This window comes from Aulonocara stuartgranti, assembly GCF_965226115.1.
Source record: "Aulonocara stuartgranti genome assembly, chromosome: 4".
Lineage (NCBI taxonomy): Eukaryota > Metazoa > Chordata > Actinopteri > Cichliformes > Cichlidae > Aulonocara > Aulonocara stuartgranti.
In genome coordinates, this window is record NC_138942.1 from 5,057,978 (window position 1) to 5,078,882 (window position 20,905).

The 20,905-nt window shown below is 39.0% G+C and overlaps 2 protein-coding genes across 2 annotated transcripts; both read right to left on the reverse strand.

Moving 5' to 3' along the window:
* Positions 1-840: 840 nt before the first annotated feature.
* Positions 841-4,840, reverse strand: LOC309704672 (uncharacterized protein). Its single transcript, XM_082530012.1, has 3 exons — positions 4,207-4,840; positions 3,995-4,114; positions 841-2,144 (listed from the first exon to the last, which is right to left on the reverse strand). Exons 1-3 carry the CDS (start codon positions 4,716-4,718, stop codon positions 1,148-1,150), a joined length of 1,629 nt encoding a protein of 542 aa, XP_082386138.1. The 5' UTR covers positions 4,719-4,840; the 3' UTR covers positions 841-1,147.
* Positions 4,841-10,795: 5,955 nt separating this feature from the next.
* On the reverse strand, positions 10,796-19,860 carry LOC309705326 (uncharacterized protein). The gene is made up of 4 exons (XM_082531071.1): positions 19,822-19,860; positions 14,544-15,134; positions 14,332-14,451; positions 10,796-12,443 (listed from the first exon to the last, which is right to left on the reverse strand). Exons 1-4 carry the CDS (start codon positions 19,833-19,835, stop codon positions 11,462-11,464), a joined length of 1,707 nt encoding a protein of 568 aa, XP_082387197.1. The 5' UTR covers positions 19,836-19,860; the 3' UTR covers positions 10,796-11,461.
* Between the last annotated feature and the right edge of the window lie 1,045 nt (positions 19,861-20,905).

The window sequence follows — 20,905 nt, forward strand, 5'->3', positions numbered from 1 at the left end:
ACTGACTAAAAGTGGGTTTTACTTGTACGTTTATTTGTCTGTTTGTTTTACTTTAAGGACAATATGCACATATACCAACAATGACCTTGTTAAATACTGTAGCAATAAAATTAAGAGCATCACAGTTGTGGGAATTTTGTTTTGCTTCATCTGGAAGATTTCATCATCATCGTCATATATTTGCCTTTGAAACTGTAATTACAGCTGTCACATGTTTTATAAGTGAAGCTTGCAAATGTGTAAGAGGCCACTGGAAAAGGTATCCATGTTTATCACATTACCAGAGAGTCTGACTAAATGTTCTGACAACAATTTAAATTCTATTTTTATGTAAAATATTGATTCTTAAACAAGAAAAACTACAACATCTATTTTTTGTTTTGTTTTATGTTTTAGAGTTTTCATCTAGTATCTGCTGCCTATCATCGACCACAGGCATAGCTTTTTAATCATATTCACTAAAACAATTCTGGATATTAACACATTTCATTGGATCAGTTAAAACTTTATATATCAACAGAGGGAAAATTTAAGGATACAAGTATTTATACAAAAAGAAACAGATTACATTTACATTATGATCATTACATGTGATTAGTGCTGCTGTTAAATTACCAGTGCAGTACACACACAGCAGACTGGTCAGACTGGTACAAGAATATTTCATCTGTTCTAAAATCTATGCACCAGAACTTTGTGTAATTACTGTGTAATAACAGAACTATTACATTATTAAAAAGTCTATATCTGGAAGTAATTATTTTTTTTATTTTATTGCATACTTGAATAATGTTATTAATACTGTTTTATATTTGACTGTGCAAATAAAATGTTCAGCAGAATTATGTACAAATCACATATATTATTCAAATTTGACATTGACAGATATTTTCTCTGATACTTGATATTGCAGTAATCACAACTCTAGAATATACATTTTTTTTCAGTTGGCTTATTGGCAATTAATGTAATTACAGCATGAGGATGCCTCGCTGCGTGCTGTTACTGAAAAGACCTACAGTCTGACGATTGCTTTCAAACATTTTCCACATAAAACGGCTCTATGATCTGATCATAGTTTCAGTTAGCATGAGTCGAGCACTTCAGTGCTCAGAAATTTACAACTGTTTCATTGCAGTTTTTTTAATCATTCAGCAGATGGTTCTACCCTTTCTGCTTCACTCTGTTTCTTCACCTCCATCTCCAGATAAATTGGAGTCTCCAGAACAGCCTTCTTTTTTTCTGATGTTGGCAAACCTTCATTCAGAGAGTCATGCATCTTCTGCCATGAGTCGATCTCTGAACTCCAAAGTGCAGCTCTGGCTCTGATAAATTGTGAGACTTCAGTCTCGCTGCCTTTAGCCAGACTGATGCTGTCTTTACAGATGAAGAAAATATCCATGCCGAGGAAGAGAGCATTAACTGCAATGAGACCTGCTCTTGCTGACTTGGAGAGTGCAAGGGTCCCTTTGGCTGCTGCCTGACCAATATCTGGGATATCTGAAGCAACCCTGGGTGCATTACGTAAGGCTTGTCCTTCTTGAGCCACAACTTTCCCAGCACTCGTGAGCAGCTCTTCAGTTTGTAACATCTTAACAGCAGAAGCGCTATCAACAAGTGCATCAATACCCTTTCCAATAGCAGCAGCTTTTTTGGCAATCTTGCCAACTCCCACAACTATATTTATGTCAAGTGCGTCCAGTTTGGCGATGGTTTGACTGGTAACCTCCTCCAGACAACTCTGGAGACTCTGTACAGCCTCCATAAAGTTCTTGAAGACTTCAGAGGCTTTCTTTCGTTGTGTAGCATTTACTCCAACCTCTGTTGCAGTGGTCACAAGACTGTTGACTCCACTGGTGATTCCCAGCCCGACTCCAGTCATTGTCAAAGCTAGAGAAACTCCTGCTGTGAAAGGAATTAATGCCAAACCAACAATGGACAGCACACCTCCAACTGCCCCCACGGAGCTGCCTGCCACACTGGAAATCTTTGCCCCCTTATTCATTTTGTCTAACTGAACAGCTGTCTCCTCCAGCTCCTTTAGAAACTGCAGCATGGTGGGCTGTCGCTTGTCAAACTCACTAATGAACCCATGGCACGGTTCCTCCTGGAACAAGAACACCATTCGGAACTGCTCGTTCATCCTGAGAGAAGAAATTTAAAAAGAATTAGTGGGGTGACACATTTTAAAATGTCACCATGTTATTGCAATATTAACAATATTTAGGTTTAGTTTTTAAGGTTACATGACCAACAAAAACATGTCATGTGTCCTGCAAAACATTTTTTTGGTTGCAGGGATATAAGTCCTCCCTGCAGCCCATGAACAAGACTAGAGGTTTAACCTCCTACGACCCAAACTCTTTCAAGTCATGCATTTTTAATTTCTCTTTGCTATTTGGGCTGATTGGGACCTGATGAATGTAAAAACAAAGAATTACCTGATTTTTGTTTCTGAGAGAAATGAGATCCACATATGAGAACATTCGTTTTAAATTTTGATAGAGCAGTGGCAGTATAATGTCCTCGTAAGTGGATATCAGGCCCTTGTAGAGCAAAATTTTGTATTTTGACAACCCAAAATGTGATCTCCACATATGTGGATGCCAGGTCCCAGGAGGTTAAGGAACATTTACACTAGCTTCACTTTTAAGATCCAGAAGCTACATCATTTTTTGTATAGTGTAGTGTCCAGACCAAGCATATTTATCAGGGGTCTCGAACTCCAGGCCTCGAGGGGCAGTGTCCTGCAGGTTTTAGATGTGTCCTTTATCCAACACAGCTGATTTAAATGGCTAAATTATCTCCTCAACTTGTCTTGAAGTTCTCCGGAGGCCTGGTGGTGAATGTCGGGATGAAATATTATTTCACTGTTACTATTCATAATCATTATTATTACTGTTGTATCACTTATGATTTATCATTATCATTTCATTGACACATTTATTGAAATTGTTGATGTTACATTAAAGTCTGTATTTCAGGTGTTAGCATAAGCACATAATAATCTTTCATTGCAGGTGCAACTGTAATCATGTTATACACATATTTCTAATTAAAGAGTTGAAGCTACGTCAAGTTAATTAATGGTTTGAAGCTACGGGCAGCGTGACGTCTGGCCGATCAATGGAGAAAGTTAAGGTGACCCACAGCTATTGAAAGAATTGTCCACATGCTTACAGTACAATTTACCACATATGATACATGTTGTATAGGCCTGTGTGTGCATTCAGCAGCCTGCTGCATTGAAGTTTGCCTGGTAACAGATGACTCAAACGGAGTCAGGAAGTATACTTCTAAATTGTCTTTGTTTGTCGAGTGAGGTCATGCACTGAGGTCAAGACACACATAAGTCTGCCTGAATATACAGTATTTAGAAACTGACTCCAAAAGTTGTTTACCTGCATACGTGACAGTTTAGTTCTGTTAAGCCCAGAGAGTAGAATAACAGGAAGCATCTGGCGGGTGGAGGAACAAAGGAAGTAGCTGTTCTTTTTTAGAATATGTCCAGGCTGGAGTTACTGGAACATGCATCTGCGGTGACGCAGGTTACTGGTCATCATATGTTATAAATATCACACCCCACCTATTGTTCTGGGGAGATCGAGGCTGATGTTTTGCAGAGCTCATCTTCACCACATATATGTGTTTTAATAAAATCATTGTTTTGACGCACTATGGACCTTCAGTCGTATGTCTCTTCTCAAATCCGAATCAGGACATTGTCTAACCATTTGATTCAGGTGTGTTGGCCCAGGGTGAGATGTAAAACCTGCAGGACACCGGCCCTCGAGGCCTGGAGTTCAAGACCCCTGATGCACTAGGAGTGAAACCGGTCTCACTGCAGCGGCAATGTCTACGTCACAGCACCAACAATCAAAGGACATCTTATGCAGGCCTGTAGGACACCAGCAGTATCTGAGCCCTGAGATGAAGAAAAAAAAAGAAAAAACAAGTTCTGCACTGACACATATTTGGGAACAGAAAAACTTACCTGATCTCATCGAGCTGATTTACGTGATCAAGCATTCTCTGTACGTCATCCTCAGACAAATCCACATCAAGATCAACCACAGTTTCTACAGCCATCTTCAGACCAAAGTCACTGAAGCAGCTGTGAAGAACGCAGGTCAACTTATTTTATACAATAGATGATACTTAATGTGCAAAATTCCTTAATATTTTGTATATCATTTATTTGTTTACCTTTTGTCCAACTTCTCACAGATTGTCTTGGAGGTCTGTATGTATCTGTCCAGCTGATATGCCAGCACTTCCACATTCTGGAGTTTGGGAAGGAAGAAGACGTTGTCGTCTCTTTTAAACTCCAGCAGCAGAGGACAGATCACTCGTGCAGCCAAGATGACAGCCTGAACATACTCAGGACTGATCCTTTCTGGAAGGTGTAACACCTGGTTCTCCCTGAACACATGCAGCGAGGTCACTGCCAGCTTCTCCACTGCATCCAGGAAGCTGCTGAGACTCTCCAGGCCACTTGCAGTGTCCTTCAACACTTTGACCAGCTTATTCTCCAGCTCTACACGCTTGCTGTCTACATTCACAGTCACCTTGCTCTTCATATACTCCACAAAGGCTTTACCTTTTTCCTCTGACTCAGTAACATGGTTGATGTTTAGGTCAAGTGTTTCAAGTCTATCTTTGATATCCCTCATCATTTCTACCTCGGTGTCTCTCCAGATCATCCATTTAGAGAACATCTCACAGAATGCTCTCACTGTGTGGATGTAGGTGAGGGTGTCTGTGGTGAAGCGGCACAAGGCCTCCTGTAGCTGCTTTCTGTAACACAAAGCATCATCTGTTTGTGAGGTTTCTAGGGGAATTCAAGCAAAACTTGTACATGACAGCTCGGTCGCAGAGCTCAGTATAAAGTGCACTACATAACAACTTTAATAGTTTAAACACTTTTATTTAAAATGTGTGAACAAACATAATATTTTGTAACCAAAATATTATAAGACCTTCCTCAACTTTCACTCACAGCAATTTAATGTGACACTTTTATCTCAAAGTGTTGAGCCTCACTGCCCACCTCCCCTACAGTTCAGCTTCAGTTTGCTAATATTAGATTAGCAAAGTGTGAATCCACAAATCACTCATGTCCACAAAATGACCCAGCACAGCACAGAGTCCAAAACAAACCAAAAAATGATTCAGCTTCAGATTTTATTTTGCTAGTAGTACTAAGTGGGTAGCACTTTGTCCACAATAACTAATATTAGAGGTTTTCTACAAAAACTCAATTTGTGGAAGAATTTTTGTTTGATCTTGGGCTAACATGATCTTGCCTGCAAGCCTATTGAATAGCTGCCTATTGAATGAAGCAAAATACTGGTTTTCAGTGTGTTAGAGTGAATAGTTAAATGTCATTTTTATGCTTACCATCTCTACTGTTTAACTCTGATGAAAGGAATTCCACTGTCCCCCTCCCCAGATTCTCGAGGTTCTAGGTGGGGGGCTGTAGTCTTTTATTACAGACACATCCTTGTGAGGGTCTTTTTCATGTAAGCTTCCTGCCCAGCAGGAGGTAACACACACATACACACACACACACACACACACACACATTCTTACTTACATACAGAAGTTCACACATATACATACAATGCCTTGTCTTAGAACCATGTGGGCGTTGCTTTGCTGTGATGTGTTTTGTGTGAACTGTTTCTCAATAAAAGGCAGCGGGAGGAGGCCGGATTTGGGGTCATTTTCGTGGTGGACACAGACGAGGCCTCCCTTGCAAGTAATCGATCAATCGCTGACTTGTTTTCTTTCATGATGAATAAGTCTCTAAACCAGAGGCTGGTGGAAACACAGACCCAACACAGTGCATATTGTCAATGAATTTATCCTTGAACTTATGTTGTACTTGGTAACTTAGCATTTGAAAATGGCTTTATCAGCTAAATTAACCATCAATACATTTACACGTCCACAGTGGCGTTTGGTCAAATTATTTCCATTTTTGGATTCTTGATGGCTGAGCTCATAGAAACTGACAACTAAGGATTGACAGGTTCTCGGTTACACCTGTACAATACTGAGCTATGCCTGATTGGATGAACAGACGTGGGCTGTCTGCCCAAGTTCCTTTATCTCAAACCAATGGTGGTGAAAGTTCATCACACCAGATGCGTCTGATTTGTATAAATTAGAAGGGGCATACATTTTGAGCAAATGAGGAGCAGGCTATAAAACACAGTGTGTCAATGTGCCTGATACTCAGGCATTAAATACATGTACTGATCTCTCAGTTAATATACAACATTATATTCACAATAGAGCATCATAAAATAACAGGGTAGTCATGCGCAAGTCTCATTGTGTACTAAAGGGCTTGGTGAGACATCATCACATCCAGTCAAGTCTGGCCACTTTGTTTCCAAAATCCTACCACTACATGACCTGGATGAATGAGGGTCTATACAGACGTCTCACTGTGGATTTAAAACGGGATCTAAAGTAATGATGTATAGTTTCTTCATAGTCACTTACTGGCACCAAAAGACATTCCCACTTCTTCTTAAGACTGATGGTAAAAATGTAGATTTGGTATTAATGTACCCTTTGAGGAAATGCCTCAAAAAAATAAATAAATAGAAGAAAGAGGCTTTGGCAGAATGAGTAGCTCGGCTCCTTATTAAACTTGACACAGATCGGCTGTATGAGGCAGTCCTCCCAACACTCCTGTCTGGATTATCCCGTATTCATCATTCAAGTCTTTTCACTACCCTTTCAAAACGAAGTTACATCTTCTATTATTTGTTTTGTAACATTAGTACTTGAAGACTTTGTGAATGCCTTTCAGTAGGTATACCATTAAACAGTTGGGGTTTGTTATATTGTCTCTATGGTTCAAGGTCTTGTTTGTATTCTAAAGATGCACTAATATTACAGAGATTTAAATAACATGCAGCGAAACCTCAGCAAAGGTTTGTCATTGTTTGATTAACAAAGAGTCTCCCGGTTGTGGTATTTTGTTGGCTCAGATATACAAACTTGTTTTGTACCAACAAAGGCCTGAAAGCCCTTATTTTTTATTTCACTTATAAAGTAAGCGACTGCTTTACTGTTTTTCAACAAAAATTATATATATATAAACATGGAAAAAAATGTAGAGACAGATTAGTAGCCACTGAAGTCACAAACAGGCTAATCTTCTCACAAAACAGGCCTTTTCACAGGAGAAGCACAATTAAAAATATCAAACTGAATAAATACAGCTGTGTGCTCTGCCGCTGTTACTGCTGCATATCATGGAACCACCTTTAACATTATATATCCCACACTACTGTGCTTTAACAAGTACATGTTAAAATGTCTTTTGCAGAAATCACTATTCAGCTTTAACCTTCTTAGCTGCTTTTTTTTTATAATATAACCACTAGATGGCGCCAAATTACAAAAGGCTATGGGTCAGTAAATGGAGTTATTAGGACAGGTTTTAATAAAATGGTGTACTGCAATTCTGTGTTTTTTTTCGTTTTTTCTTTTTTATATATTTCCTCTGTTTTGTCCTGGTGCTGTTGCTGTACACCAACAGAAGATATAGCTCTTCTTCTTCTTCCTTGGGTGTGTACTGTGTATATTGTGCTTTATCATTTTCAAATTTATTAAAAATCTTGAATATTTCTCACCCAAGTCCTGTGCTCATGGGACTTTTATTATTTATTATAAAGCCCGACTTCAGACATGCATAAGCAGGTAACATTAATGTGACTAAGTCATTTTGCCCTAGAGGTAGAACCAGCAGGCGCCTGGGCCTCTGGCAAACACAGAGCAGACTGCAGCTGCGTGGAGCACTGACCCCGCTTAGGCAGCGACAGTCGGGTGCAGTCCTTAGCTGGCTTCTTAACCTCCAGGGGTCCAGAGTCTGCTGGGGGCTGAAACCCAGCCTCTGGGGAGGCCCTGGAGTGCATCACAGTCTCAGAACTGGCCAGCTCTTGAGGAATGTTTACATTATTAATTCTTTGTCTCTCTGCTTAGAATTAGAGGTTGTAGAACAGTTCTTTATGGGTTGAATAGACATAGCTTACAACGTAGTAACAACCAGTGTTGGGCAAGTTTGAAAAAGTAATTAATTATAGTTACTAGTTACTTCTTCAAAAAAGTAACTGAGTTAGTAACTGAATTACAATATTCTAAAAGTAATTAATTACTTGAAAAGTAACTATTGCGTTAGTTTAAAAAAAAACGTTTAACCCTCTGGGGTCCAGGGTATAATTGGCCATTTTAACCACTTTTGATTTGACCTCTACATTTCACCTTTAAAAACTATTTACTTTGCCTTGTTTGGTATCATTCTTTTCAGCACAACCTCAGGTGTCTGAATTTACAGTTATGTTTTCATTTTGACATACTGTATTAACACAATTGATCTAAAATCAGGGAAAAAACATAAAATCAGAGTAGAAAAAGTATTTTTTTTTACTGTAACAACCACAAACATGTTCACTGAATCATATTTCATTACTTTAAATGCAAATATAAATTGTCAATTTTAAAATCCTATGCACAAGTTTTGCAAACAACAAAGTTACTTGCATCCATTTACCTTTTACCTTGATTTTTTAAATAACCCTTTCAAACTATTTACAGAACAATCAGATGTTCTGCATTCACTAAGATGCCGCACAAATTATTTGTGCCACTCCAAAAAAGTGATTTCTGTCCACTATAAAGGAGAACATCACAGCCTGATACCTGCAGGTGTGACAGCAGCAGGTGTATCACTCCTGTTTCTACCTGGAGACAGCAGTCGCCTTATTGTTCTGACACACAACACAAAACTATCCACAACACTACACACTAACTACACAAGACAACACATTAACTACACACTCCAAACACGCTAAACGTCACAAATCTCTCACATTTCAAAACTCACTCTCTCTCTTTTTCTGCTCTCTCTCTCTCTCTCACCGTCACTCCTAAAACTGCCCCTGTTTTTTGTTTTGTTTTTTTTTGTTTTTTTGTTTTGCTCATAAGCAGAGAGTGCTCGCTGCGCTGTCCTTAGACAGTAAACGTGACGAAACTATTCAGGAAAAAACACACGTATTTATTGTTTATCATGACTCTGGTTTTAGTGGCCTATCAACACAATTTATGAACTGGTATATATCATCTTGTTGCTTTGTCATCTTTAAGTGGTCATGTGATTGGCTTACCACGACTACTTTATTCTTCCTCAGTCAAACAGCAGCAGTCATGTGATTGTTTTGCCCCCTTAGCTCCAGGTGTTGTGCTAGACAGTGATCATGATTACCGTCCGCGGGAGCGCGCGCAGCTACTTAAAGCTGTAGCGCTCAGATTACTTACAGCTACTTCCGTGCAACTGATATAAAATGCGGTAAACTGAACCACAGCTTCAACCGTCTGTTTGTTGAAAAATAGTAACGGACCGCATTTTCTTGTTAGTAACTGTAACGGCGTTGTAACGATAGGAATAGTAATTAGTTAGATTACTTTGTTACTGAAAAAAGTAACATCGTTAGTAACGTCGTTACTTGTAACGCCGTTATTCCCATCACTGGTAACAACAAGGTGTACCTGTGAGGTTATATCAGTAATAGTCATGTTAAACACTATGTGATAAAAATAAATTACTTTCACCATTGTTGGAATTTACTTTATCTTCAGCAGGATGTGCCTATATCAGATCTCTGCCTCTCGGGCTGTAATCACAGCTGTGGGAAGATTTTAATCTGAAGCTTGCAAACCAAACAAAAGTGTAACAGGTTGCTTTAGGTGTGAGAACAGATTTAAAAAGGTGTCTACTTCTATGATGTCAGCCAACTGTAAACCATCTAATCCCTGTTTGCATTTTGCGCTCCTGTTCCTTTATCATATGACTGACTGAATTACGTGAAACATTGATTATCCTGTAAAACACCTAACATAAGAGGAGGAACAGTGCAACTTATTGCATTACTGATGATACAGCAGCTGGGATCCAACCAGCACCGTGCATACATGCAAATATATTAGTTTATGAATTTATTTCAAATCTTAAAAGAAATCTTTGCTTTCAACTGAGAAACATTTGTTGTTGTTACATATTGCAATACTTGCATTACTTGAAATTGTTGCTTCAGCATCTTGCAGCAGTTTCTTCACCCACCACAACCACATCTGCTTCTGATAACCTCTGTCTTTGTATTTCTTTTTCTTTGACTCACTTTCTGTTCACTCTGTTTTTCCTTGTACTTTTATCTCAGCACCACGTTCAGCAAGAACAATGACTGCTGAGTTTTTGGTTGTTGGAATTTACATTTTCAACTGTCACATCAAATTACTGACTAAAAGTGGGTTTTACTTGTACGTTTATTTGTCTGTTTGTTTTACTTTAAGGACAATATGCACATATACCAACAATGACCTTGTTAAATACTGTAGCAATAAAATTAAGAGCATCACAGTTGTGGGAATTTTGTTTTGCTTCATCTGGAAGATTTCATCATCATCATCATATATTTGCTTTTGAAACTGTAATTACAACTGTGACATGTTTTATAAGTGAAGCTTGCAAATGTGTAAGAGGCCACTGGAAAAGGTATCCATGTTTATCACATTACCAGAGAGTCCAACTAAATGTTCTGACAACAATTTAAATTCTATTTTTATGTAAAATATTGATTCTTAAACAAGAAAAACTACAACATCTATTTTTTGTTTTGTTTTTTGTTTTAGAGTTTTCATCTAGTATCTGCTGCCTATCATCGACCACAGGCATAGCTTTTTAATTATATTCACTAAAACAATTCTGGATATTAACACATTTCATTGGATCAGTTAAAACTTTATATATCAACAGAGGGACAATTTAAGGATACAAGTATTTATACAAAAAGAAACAGATTACATTTACATTATGATCATTACATGTGATTAGTGCTGCTGTTAAATTACCAGTGCAGTACACACACAGCAGACTGGTCAGACTGGTACAAGAATATTTCATCTGTTCTAAAATCTATGCACCAGAACTTTGTGTAATTACTGTGTAATAACAGAACTATTACAAAAAAAGTTTATATCTGGAAGTAATTATTTTTTTTATTTTATTGCATACTTGATTAAATAATGTTATTAATACGGTTTTATATTTCACTGTGCAAATAAAATGTTCAGCAGAATTATGTACAAATCACATATATTATTCAAATTTGGCATTGACAGATATTTTCTCTGATACTTGATATTGCAGTAATCACAACTCTAGAATATACATTTTTTTTCAGTTGGCTTATTGGCAATTAATGTAATTACAGCATGAGGATGCCTCGCTGCGTGCTGTTACTGAAAAGACCTACAGTCTGACGATTGCTTTCAAACATTTTCCACATAAAACGGCTCTATGATCTGATCATAGTTTCAATCAGCATGAGTCGAGCACTTCAGTGCTCAGAAATTTACAACTGTTTCATTGCAGTTTTTTTTTTAATCATTCAGCAGATGGTTCTACCCTTTCTGCTTCACTCTGTTTCTTCACCTCCATCTCCAGATAAATTGGAGTCTCCAGAACAGCCTTCTTTTTTTCTGATGTTGGCAAACCTTCATTCAGAGAGTCATGCATCTTCTGCCATGAGTCGATCTCTGAACTCCAAAGTGCAGCTCTGGCTCTGATAAATTGTGAGACTTCAGTCTCGCTGCCTTTAGCCAGACTGATGCTGTCTTTACAGATGAAGAAAATATCCATGCCGAGGAAGAGAGCATTAAGTGCAATGAGACCTGCTCTTGCTGACTTGGAGAGTGCAAGGGTCCCTTTGGCTGCTGCCTGACCAATATCTGGGATATCTGAAGCAACCCTGGGTGCATTACGTAACGCTTGTCCTTCTTGAGCCACAACTTTCCCAGCACTCGTTTGTAACATCTTAACAGCAGAAGCGCTATCAACAAGTGCATCAATACCCTTTCCAATAGCACAAGCGTTTTTGGCAATCTTGCCAACTCCCACAACTATATTTATGTCAAGTGCGTCCAGTTTGGCGATGGTTTGCCTGGTAACCTCCTCCAGACAACTCTGGAGACTCTGTACATCCTCCATAAAGTTCTTGAAGACTTCAGAGGCTTTCTTTCGTTGTGTAGCATTTACTCCAACCTCTGTTGCAGTGGTCACAAGACTGTTGACTCCACTGGTGATTCCCAGCCCGACTCCAGTCATTGTCAAAGCTAGAGAAACTCCTGCTGTGAAAGGAATTAATGCCAAACCAACAATGGACAGCACACCTCCAACTGCCCCCACGGAGCTGCCTGCCACACTGGAAATCTTTGCCCCCTTATTCATTTTGTCTAACTGAACAGCTGTCTCCTCCAGCTCCTTTAGAAACTGCAGCATGGTGGGCTGTCGCTTGTCGAACTCACTAATGAACCCATGGCACGGTTCCTCCTGGAACAAGAACACCATTCGGAACTGCTCGTTCATCCTGAGAGAAGAAATTTAAAAAGAATTAGTGGGGTGACACATTTTAAAATGTCACCATGTTATTGCAATATTAACAATATTTAGGTTTAGTTTTTAACGTTACATGACCAACAAAAACATGTCATGTGTCCTGCAAAACATTTTTTTGTTGCAGGGATATAAGTCCTCCCTGCAGCCCATGAACAAGACTAGAGGTTTAACCCCCCACGACCCAAACTCTTTCAAGTCATGCATTTTTAATTTCTCTTTGCTATTTGGGCTGATTGGGACCTGATGAATGTAAAAACAAAGAATTACCTGATTTTTGTTTCTGAGAGAAATGAGATCCACATATGAGAACATTCGTTTTAAATTTTGATAGAGCAGTGGCAGTATAATGTCCTCGTAAGTGGATATCAGGCCCTTGTAGAGCAAAATTTTGTATTTTGACAACCCAAAATGTGATCTCCACATATGTGGATGCCAGGTCCCAGGAGGTTAAGGAACATTTACACTAGCTTCACTTTTAAGATCCAGAAGCTACATCATTTTTTGTATAGTGTAGTGTCCAGACCAAGCATATTTATCAGGGGTCTCGAACTCCAGGCCTCGAGGGGCAGTGTCCTGCAGGTTTTAGATGTGTCCTTTATCCAACACAGCTGATTTAAATGGCTAAATTATCTCCTCAACTTGTCTTGAAGTTCTCCGGAGGCCTGGTGGTGAATGTCGGGATGAAATATTATTTCACTGTTACTATTCATAATCATTATTATTACTGTTGTATCACTTATGATTTATCATTATCATTTCATTGACACATTTATTGAAACTGTTGATGTTACATTAAAGTCTGTATTTCAGGTGTTAGCATAAGCACATAATAATATTTCATTGCAGGTGCAACTGTAATCATGTTATACACATATTTCTAATTAAAGAGTTGAAGCTACGTCAAGTTAATTAATGGTTTGAAGCTACGGGCAGCGTGACGTCTGGCCGATCAATGGAGAAAGTTAAGGTGACCCACAGCTATTGAAAGAATTGTCCACATGCTTACAGTACAATTTACCACATATGATACATGTTGTATAGGCCTGTGTGTGCATTCAGCAGCCTGCTGCATTGAAGTTTGCCTGGTAACAGATGACTCAAACGGAGTCAGGAAGTATACTTCTAAATTGTCTTTGTTTGTTGAGTGAGGTCATGCACTGAGGTCAAGACACACATAAGTCTGCCTGAATATACAGTATTTAGAAACTGACTCCAAAAGTTGTTTACCTGCATACGTGACAGTTTAGTTCTGTTAAGCCCAGAGAGTAGAATAACAGGAAGCATCTGGCGGGTGGAGGAACAAAGGAAGTAGCTGTTCTTTTTTAGAATATGTCCAGGCTGGAGTTACTGGAACATGCATCTGCGGTGACGCAGGTTACTGGTCATCATATGTTATAAATATCACACCCCACCTATTGTTCTGGGGAGATCGAGGCTGATGTTTTGCAGAGCTCATCTTCACCACATATATGTGTTTTTTTTTTTTGTTTTTTTTTTTGTTTACATATATGTGTTTTAATAAAATCATTGTTTTGACGCACTATGGACCTTCAGTCGTATGTCTCTTCTCAAATCCGAATCAGGACATTGTCTAACCATTTGATTCAGGTGTGTTGGCCCAGGGTGAGATGTAAAACCTGCAGGACACCGGCCCTCGAGGCCTGGTGTTCAAGACCCCTGATGCACTAGGAGTGAAACCGGTCTCACTGCAGCGGCAATGTCTACGTCACAGCACCAACAATCAAAGGACATCTTATGCAGGCCTGTAGGACACCAGCAGTATCCGAGCCCTGAGATGAAGAAAAAAAAAGAAAAAACAAGTTCTGCACTGACACATATTTGGGAACAGAAAAACTTACCTGATCTCATCGAGCTGATTTACGTGATCAAGCATTCTCTGTACGTCATCCTCAGACAAATCCACATCAAGATCAACCACAGTTTCTACAGCCATCTTCAGACCAAAGTCACTGAAGCAGCTGTGAAGAACGCAGGTCAACTTATTTTATACAATAGATGATACTTAATGTGCAAAATTCCTTAATATTTTGTATATCATTTATTTGTTTACCTTTTGTCCAACTTCTCACAGATTGTCTTGGAGGTCTGTATGTATCTGTCCAGCTGATATGCCAGCACTTCCACATTCTGGAGTTTGGGAAGGAAGAAGACGTTGTCGTCTCTTTTAAACTCCAGCAGCAGAGGACAGATCACTCGTGCAGCCAAGATGACAGCCTGAACATACTCAGGACTGATCCTTTCTGGAAGGTGTAACACCTGGTTCTCCCTGAACACATGCAGCGAGGTCACTGCCAGCTTCTCCACTGCATCCAGGAAGCTGCTGAGACTCTCCAGGCCACTTGCAGTGTCCTTCAACACTTTGACCAGCTTATTCTCCAGCTCTACACGCTTGCTGTCTACATTCACAGTCACCTTGCTCTTCATATACTCCACAAAGGCTTTACCTTTTTCCTCTGACTTAGTAACATGGTTGATGTTTAGGTCAAGTGTTTCAAGTCTATCTTTGATATCCCTCATCATTTCTACCTCGGTGTCTCTCCAGATCATCCATTTAGAGAACATCGCACAGAATGCTCTCACTGTGTGGATGTAGGTGAGGGTGTCTGTGGTGAAGCGGCACAAGGCCTCCTGTAGCTGCTTTCTGTAACACAAAGCATCATCTGTTTGTGAGGTTTCTAGGGGAATTCAAGCAAAACTTGTACATGACAGCTCGGTCGCAGAGCTCAGTATAAAGTGCACTACATAACAACTTTAATAGTTTAAACACTTTTATTTAAAATGTGTGAACAAACATAATATTTTGTAACCAAAATATTATAAGACCTTCCTCAACTTTCACTCACAGCAATTTAATGTGACACTTTTATCTCAAAGTGTTGAGCCTCACTGCCCACCTCCCCTACAGTTCAGCTTCAGTTTGCTAATATTAGATTAGCAAAGTGTGAATCCACAAATCACTCATGTCCACAAAATGACCCAGCACAGCACAGAGTCCAAAACAAACCAAAAAATGATTCAGCTTCAGATTTTATTTTGCTAGTAGTACTAAGTGGGTAGCACTTTGTCCACAATAACTAATATTAGAGGTTTTCTACAAAAACTCAATTTGTGGAAGAATTTTTGTTTGATCTTGGGCTAACATGATCTTGCCTGCAAGCCTATTGAATAGCTGCCTATTGAATGAAGCAAAATACTGGTTTTCAGTGTGTTAGAGTGAATAGTTAAATGTCATTTTTATGCTTACCATCTCTACTGTTTAACTCTGATGAAAGGAATTCCACTGTCCCCCTCCCCAGATTCTCGAGGTTCTAGGTGGGGGGCTGTAGTCTTTTATTACAGACACATCCTTGTGAGGGTCTTTTTCATGTAAGCTTCCTGCCCAGCAGGAGGTAACACACACATACACACACACACACACACACACACACACACACACACACACACACACACACACACACACATTCTTACTTACATACAGAAGTTCACACATATACATACAATGCCTTGTCTTAGAACCATGTGGGCGTTGCTTTGCTGTGATGTGTTTTGTGTGAACTGTTTCTCAATAAAAGGCAGCGGGAGGAGGCCGGATTTGGGGTCATTTTCGTGGTGGACACAGACGAGGCCTCCCTTGCAAGTAATCGATCAATCGCTGACTTGTTTTCTTTCATGATGAATAAGTCTCTAAACCAGAGGCTGGTGGAAACACAGACCCAACACAGTGCATATTGTCAATGAATTTATCCTTGAACTTATGTTGTACTTGGTAACTTAGCATTTGAAAATGGCTTTATCAGCTAAATTAACCATCAATACATTTACACGTCCACAGTGGCGTTTGGTCAAATTATTTCCATTTTTGGATTCTTGATGGCTGAGCTCATAGAAACTGACAACTAAGGATTGACAGGTTCTCGGTTACACCTGTACAATACTGAGCTATGCCTGATTGGATGAACAGACGTGGGCTGTCTGCCCAAGTTCCTTTATCTCAAACCAATGGTGGTGAAAGTTCATCACACCAGATGCGTCTGATTTGTATAAATTAGAAGGGGCATACATTTTGAGCAAATGAGGAGCAGGCTATAAAACACAGTGTGTCAATGTGCCTGATACTCAGGCATTAAATACATGTACTGATCTCTCAGTTAATATACAACATTATATTCACAATAGAGCATCATAAAATTACAGGGTAGTCATGCGCAAGTCTCATTGTGTACTAAAGGGCTTGGTGAGACATCATCACATCCAGTCAAGTCTGGCCACTTTGTTTCCAAAATCCTACCACTACATGACCTGGATGAATGAGGGTCTATACAGACGTCTCACTGTGGATTTAAAACGGGATCTAAAGTAATGATGTATAGTTTCTTCATAGTCACTTACTGGCACCAAAAGACATTCCCACTTCTTCTTAAGACTGATGGTAAAAATGTAGATTTGGTATTAATGTACCCTTTGAGGAAATGCCTCAAAAAAATAAATAAATAGAAGAAAGAGGCTTTGGCAGAATGAGTAGCTCGGCTCCTTATTAAACTTGACACAGATCGGCTGTATGAGGCAGTCCTCCCAACACTCCTGTCTGGATTATCCCGTATTCATCATTCAAGTCTTTTCACTACCCTTTCAAAACGAAGTTACATCTTCTATTATTTGTTTTGTAACATTAGTACTTGAAGACTTTGTGAATGCCTTTCAGTAGGTATACCATTAAACAGTTGGGGTTTGTTATATTGTCTCTATGGTTCAAGGTCTTGTTTGTATTCTAAAGATGCACTAATATTACAGAGATTTAAATAACATGCAGCGAAACCTCAGCAAAGGTTTGTCATTGTTTGATTAACAAAGAGTCTCCCGGTTGTGGTATTTTGTTGGCTCAGATATACAAACTTGTTTTGTACCAACAAAGGCCTGAAAGCCCTTATTTTTTATTTCACTTATAAAGTAAGCGACTGCTTTACTGTTTTTCAACAAAAATTATATATATATAAACATGGAAAAAAATGTAGAGACAGATTAGTAGCCACTGAAGTCACAAACAGGCTAATCTTCTCACAAAACAGGCCTTTTCACAGGAGAAGCACAATTAAAAATATCAAACTGAATAAATACAGCTGTGTGCTCTGCCGCTGTTACTGCTGCATATCATGGAACCACCTTTAACATTATATATCCCACACTACTGTGCTTTAACAAGTACATGTTAAAATGTCTTTTGCAGAAATCACTATTCAGCTTTAACCTTCTTAGCTGCTTTTTTTTTATAATATAACCACTAGATGGCGCCAAATTACAAAAGGCTATGGGTCAGTAAATGGAGTTATTAGGACAGGTTTTAATAAAATGGTGTACTGCAATTCTGTGTTTTTTTTCGTTTTTTCTTTTTTATATATTTCCTCTGTTTTGTCCTGGTGCTGTTGCTGTACACCAACAGAAGATATAGCTCTTCTTCTTCTTCCTTGGGTGTGTACTGTGTATATTGTGCTTTATCATTTTCAAATTTATTAAAAATCTTGAATATTTCTCACCCAAGTCCTGTGCTCATGGGACTTTTATTATTTATTATAAAGCCCGACTTCAGACATGCATAAGCAGGTAACATTAATGTGACTAAGTCATTTTGCCCTAGAGGTAGAACCAGCAGGCGCCTGGGCCTCTGGCAAACACAGAGCAGACTGCAGCTGCGTGGAGCACTGACCCCGCTTAGGCAGCGACAGTCGGGTGCAGTCCTTAGCTGGCTTCTTAACCTCCAGGGGTCCAGAGTCTGCTGGGGGCTGAAACCCAGCCTCTGGGGAGGCCCTGGAGTGCATCACAGTCTCAGAACTGGCCAGCTCTTGAGGAATGTTTACATTATTAATTCTTTGTCTCTCTGCTTAGAATTAGAGGTTGTAGAACAGTTCTTTATGGGTTGAATAGACATAGCTTGCTGTACAGGAGGAGTAGGTGAAGGGACACAGGAGACTGGGCTTGTGGCTGGGCAGCTGACTGGGCTTGTGGCTGGGCAACTGACTGGGCTTGTGGCCCAGGTTACAGCAGGTTACATGTCCCACTGGCTGACTCAAAGCACAAGTACTTATGGGCACCACAAGGGGTGACCTATATGAATTTTCCCTCAAACTGTTTTGATTTGATCTGATCAACTTTGATTTAATAATAATGGATTGCATTTATATAGTGGTTTTTGGGACCCCTCAAAGCGCTTTACAATACCACTATTCATTCACTCTCACATTCACACACTGGTGGAGGCAGCTACAGTTGACTGACAGAAGCAAGGCTGCCATATCACGCCATTGGCCCCTCTGGCCATCACCAGTAGGCAGTAGGTGAAGTGTCTTGCCCAAGGACACAATGACCGAGACAGTCTGAGCCGGGGCTCGAACAGGCAACATTCCAATTACAAGACGAACACCCAACTCTTGAGCAACGATTGCCCTGAATTAATCCAACTCTTTGATTTGGTAACCTTCTCAAACAATTTGTTTCATCCTGGTTTTGATCCAGGGAGCTTTTGCATGTCAGGTAAATCTGTTAAAAGCTACACTTCAGTCCACTAATCCATTATATTTTAAACAAAGAGATGAAATTACTCCTAAACGCAGTGGTTATATTTTTAAGATTTTTTTTTAATTATTGCTTTGGATTAACAAAAGCAAAAAAAAAACCCCACAGATAAGTGTAATTTACATTTCTACTCATTATTAACCTCTTTTGGTTTCTTTGGACTCACTAAGAAAAAAATATATGTTCTTTTAAACTTCCTGTTCAGAACAAAACAGAATCTGATGTTGTTTACTTTGAAAACTGGTGCCTACGGGAAACTACAGTGAGCTGAGCTACAGATTCACCTGATAAATCTTTGTAGATTCAGCAATACAAAAGAATTCACCTTCTGTAATTGTCGTCACTTTGTTCATTCTTCTTACTGTTTTTTTTTATTAATTACAAAGAAGCAAAGAAAAAAAATTAACAAATAGCAACATGACAAAACATGAAATTTGATTGAGCAAACAATGTAACTGACATTAAGTGATTCAGACATGGATGGCAAACTTACTCAAGACCCTCTACCAGAAACCTGAGAGTCAGTCTGGAAAACGGCTTAAACTAAACTGGAACACGAATACAAGACCATGTTACTCTTGTACTGGCTTCTTTGCACTGGCTGCCTGTGCGTTTTAGAGTTGATTTTAGGATTTTATTGTTCGTTTTTAAATCTGCCACCCCACTAACTTAATGATCTGTTAACTATACACACTCCAGCCAGATCACTAAGGTCTGCTGAACAATATCTTCTTGTCGTTCCCAGAAAGTATAGACCTTACCTTCCCTCAGACATCTTTGCACTCAGTGGATCCTCTTCTAGGAGATGTAGCTATTAAAAAGACAGTAAGTCAAGAATCACTCAAGTATGTAGGATTGGTTTCTCTTTTATCTCTCAATATACATGTAAACCACACCCATTTCTGGAGTTCGTCATTTTGCAAGGCATTTAGAGAGAGAGAGAGACAATTATCTCTACCTCTATTTAGTCCCAGTCTTGATAAAGACTTTGATTTAAAACTGAAACAAAACAAAGTCTAACAGGATGCTTTAAATGTGAGAATAATTTTTTCTCAAATTCTGTGTTGTCATCAAAGGAGCTTGCAAAGAAAAGCATCTGGACTTTATTAAGTTGCTTGAAGACGTTTCACCTCTCATCCGAGAAGCTTCTTCAGTTCTAAGGTCAAATGGTGGAGAGTCCCAGATATAATGTTGTCATGCTAAATTGTCAATCATCTCATAATATCTGTGCTTTGGGAACCTGTTTATCACACTAACAGAGATTCTGATAAAAAAAAATGTTATCAATAGGATAACCTATAAAGTTTGCAAATTAAATATTACACTCTCAAACATCTAACCTGAGAAACCACTAAATTACTGCTGGGACCACACATTTTGAAAGTTATCAGTCCATTCAATGCACATTATTAGCAGTATTCAGTGATTTAAACAATGTTAGGACAGAAATATTTGCTTCTGTCATGGCTAATAATGCTGCTAGCTAATTTAGTTGCCAGTAAAATAATTGATTGTAGCCACAGATTCACAATAAATATCCTGATTAGCTTCAATGTATCTATATTCAATATCTGCAGGAAAAGTGTATGATACGCATACTGACCCAGGGTTAATTAAAATTAAAATTTCACCTGACTGAACAAAGTCTGACTCCTTTAATCTTGCATCAGAAACCTCAGGATGCGGGTTTACTGCCAAGAAATGTTATTTATTGGCAGTGACATTTATCCTACCTCATCCGCCTATCTGCATTGTACTATTAAGACTAAGACAGTTGTAAAGGCTTTGAGACAGTTAATTTCCATATTTGGTTTTCCAAAGACAGGCTTAGGTTGTTCAAACTCT

Bases quoted from the DNA above. Each gene is read 5' to 3' on its own strand.
- LOC309704672 (XM_082530012.1), bottom strand. From the start codon at position 4,718: ATGTTCTCTAAATGGATGATCTGGAGAGACACCGAGGTAGAAATGATG. The intron at 4,115-4,206 runs GTAAACAAATAA...CGTTCTTCACAG, and splicing joins TGTGAGAAGTTGGACAAAAG to CTGCTTCAGTGACTTTGGTC. The intron at 2,145-3,994 runs GTAAGTTTTTCT...TTCTTCTCTCAG, and splicing joins AATCAGCTCGATGAGATCAG to GATGAACGAGCAGTTCCGAA.
- LOC309705326 (XM_082531071.1), bottom strand. The intron at 14,452-14,543 runs GTAAACAAATAA...CGTTCTTCACAG, and splicing joins TGTGAGAAGTTGGACAAAAG to CTGCTTCAGTGACTTTGGTC. The intron at 12,444-14,331 runs GTAAGTTTTTCT...TTCTTCTCTCAG, and splicing joins AATCAGCTCGATGAGATCAG to GATGAACGAGCAGTTCCGAA.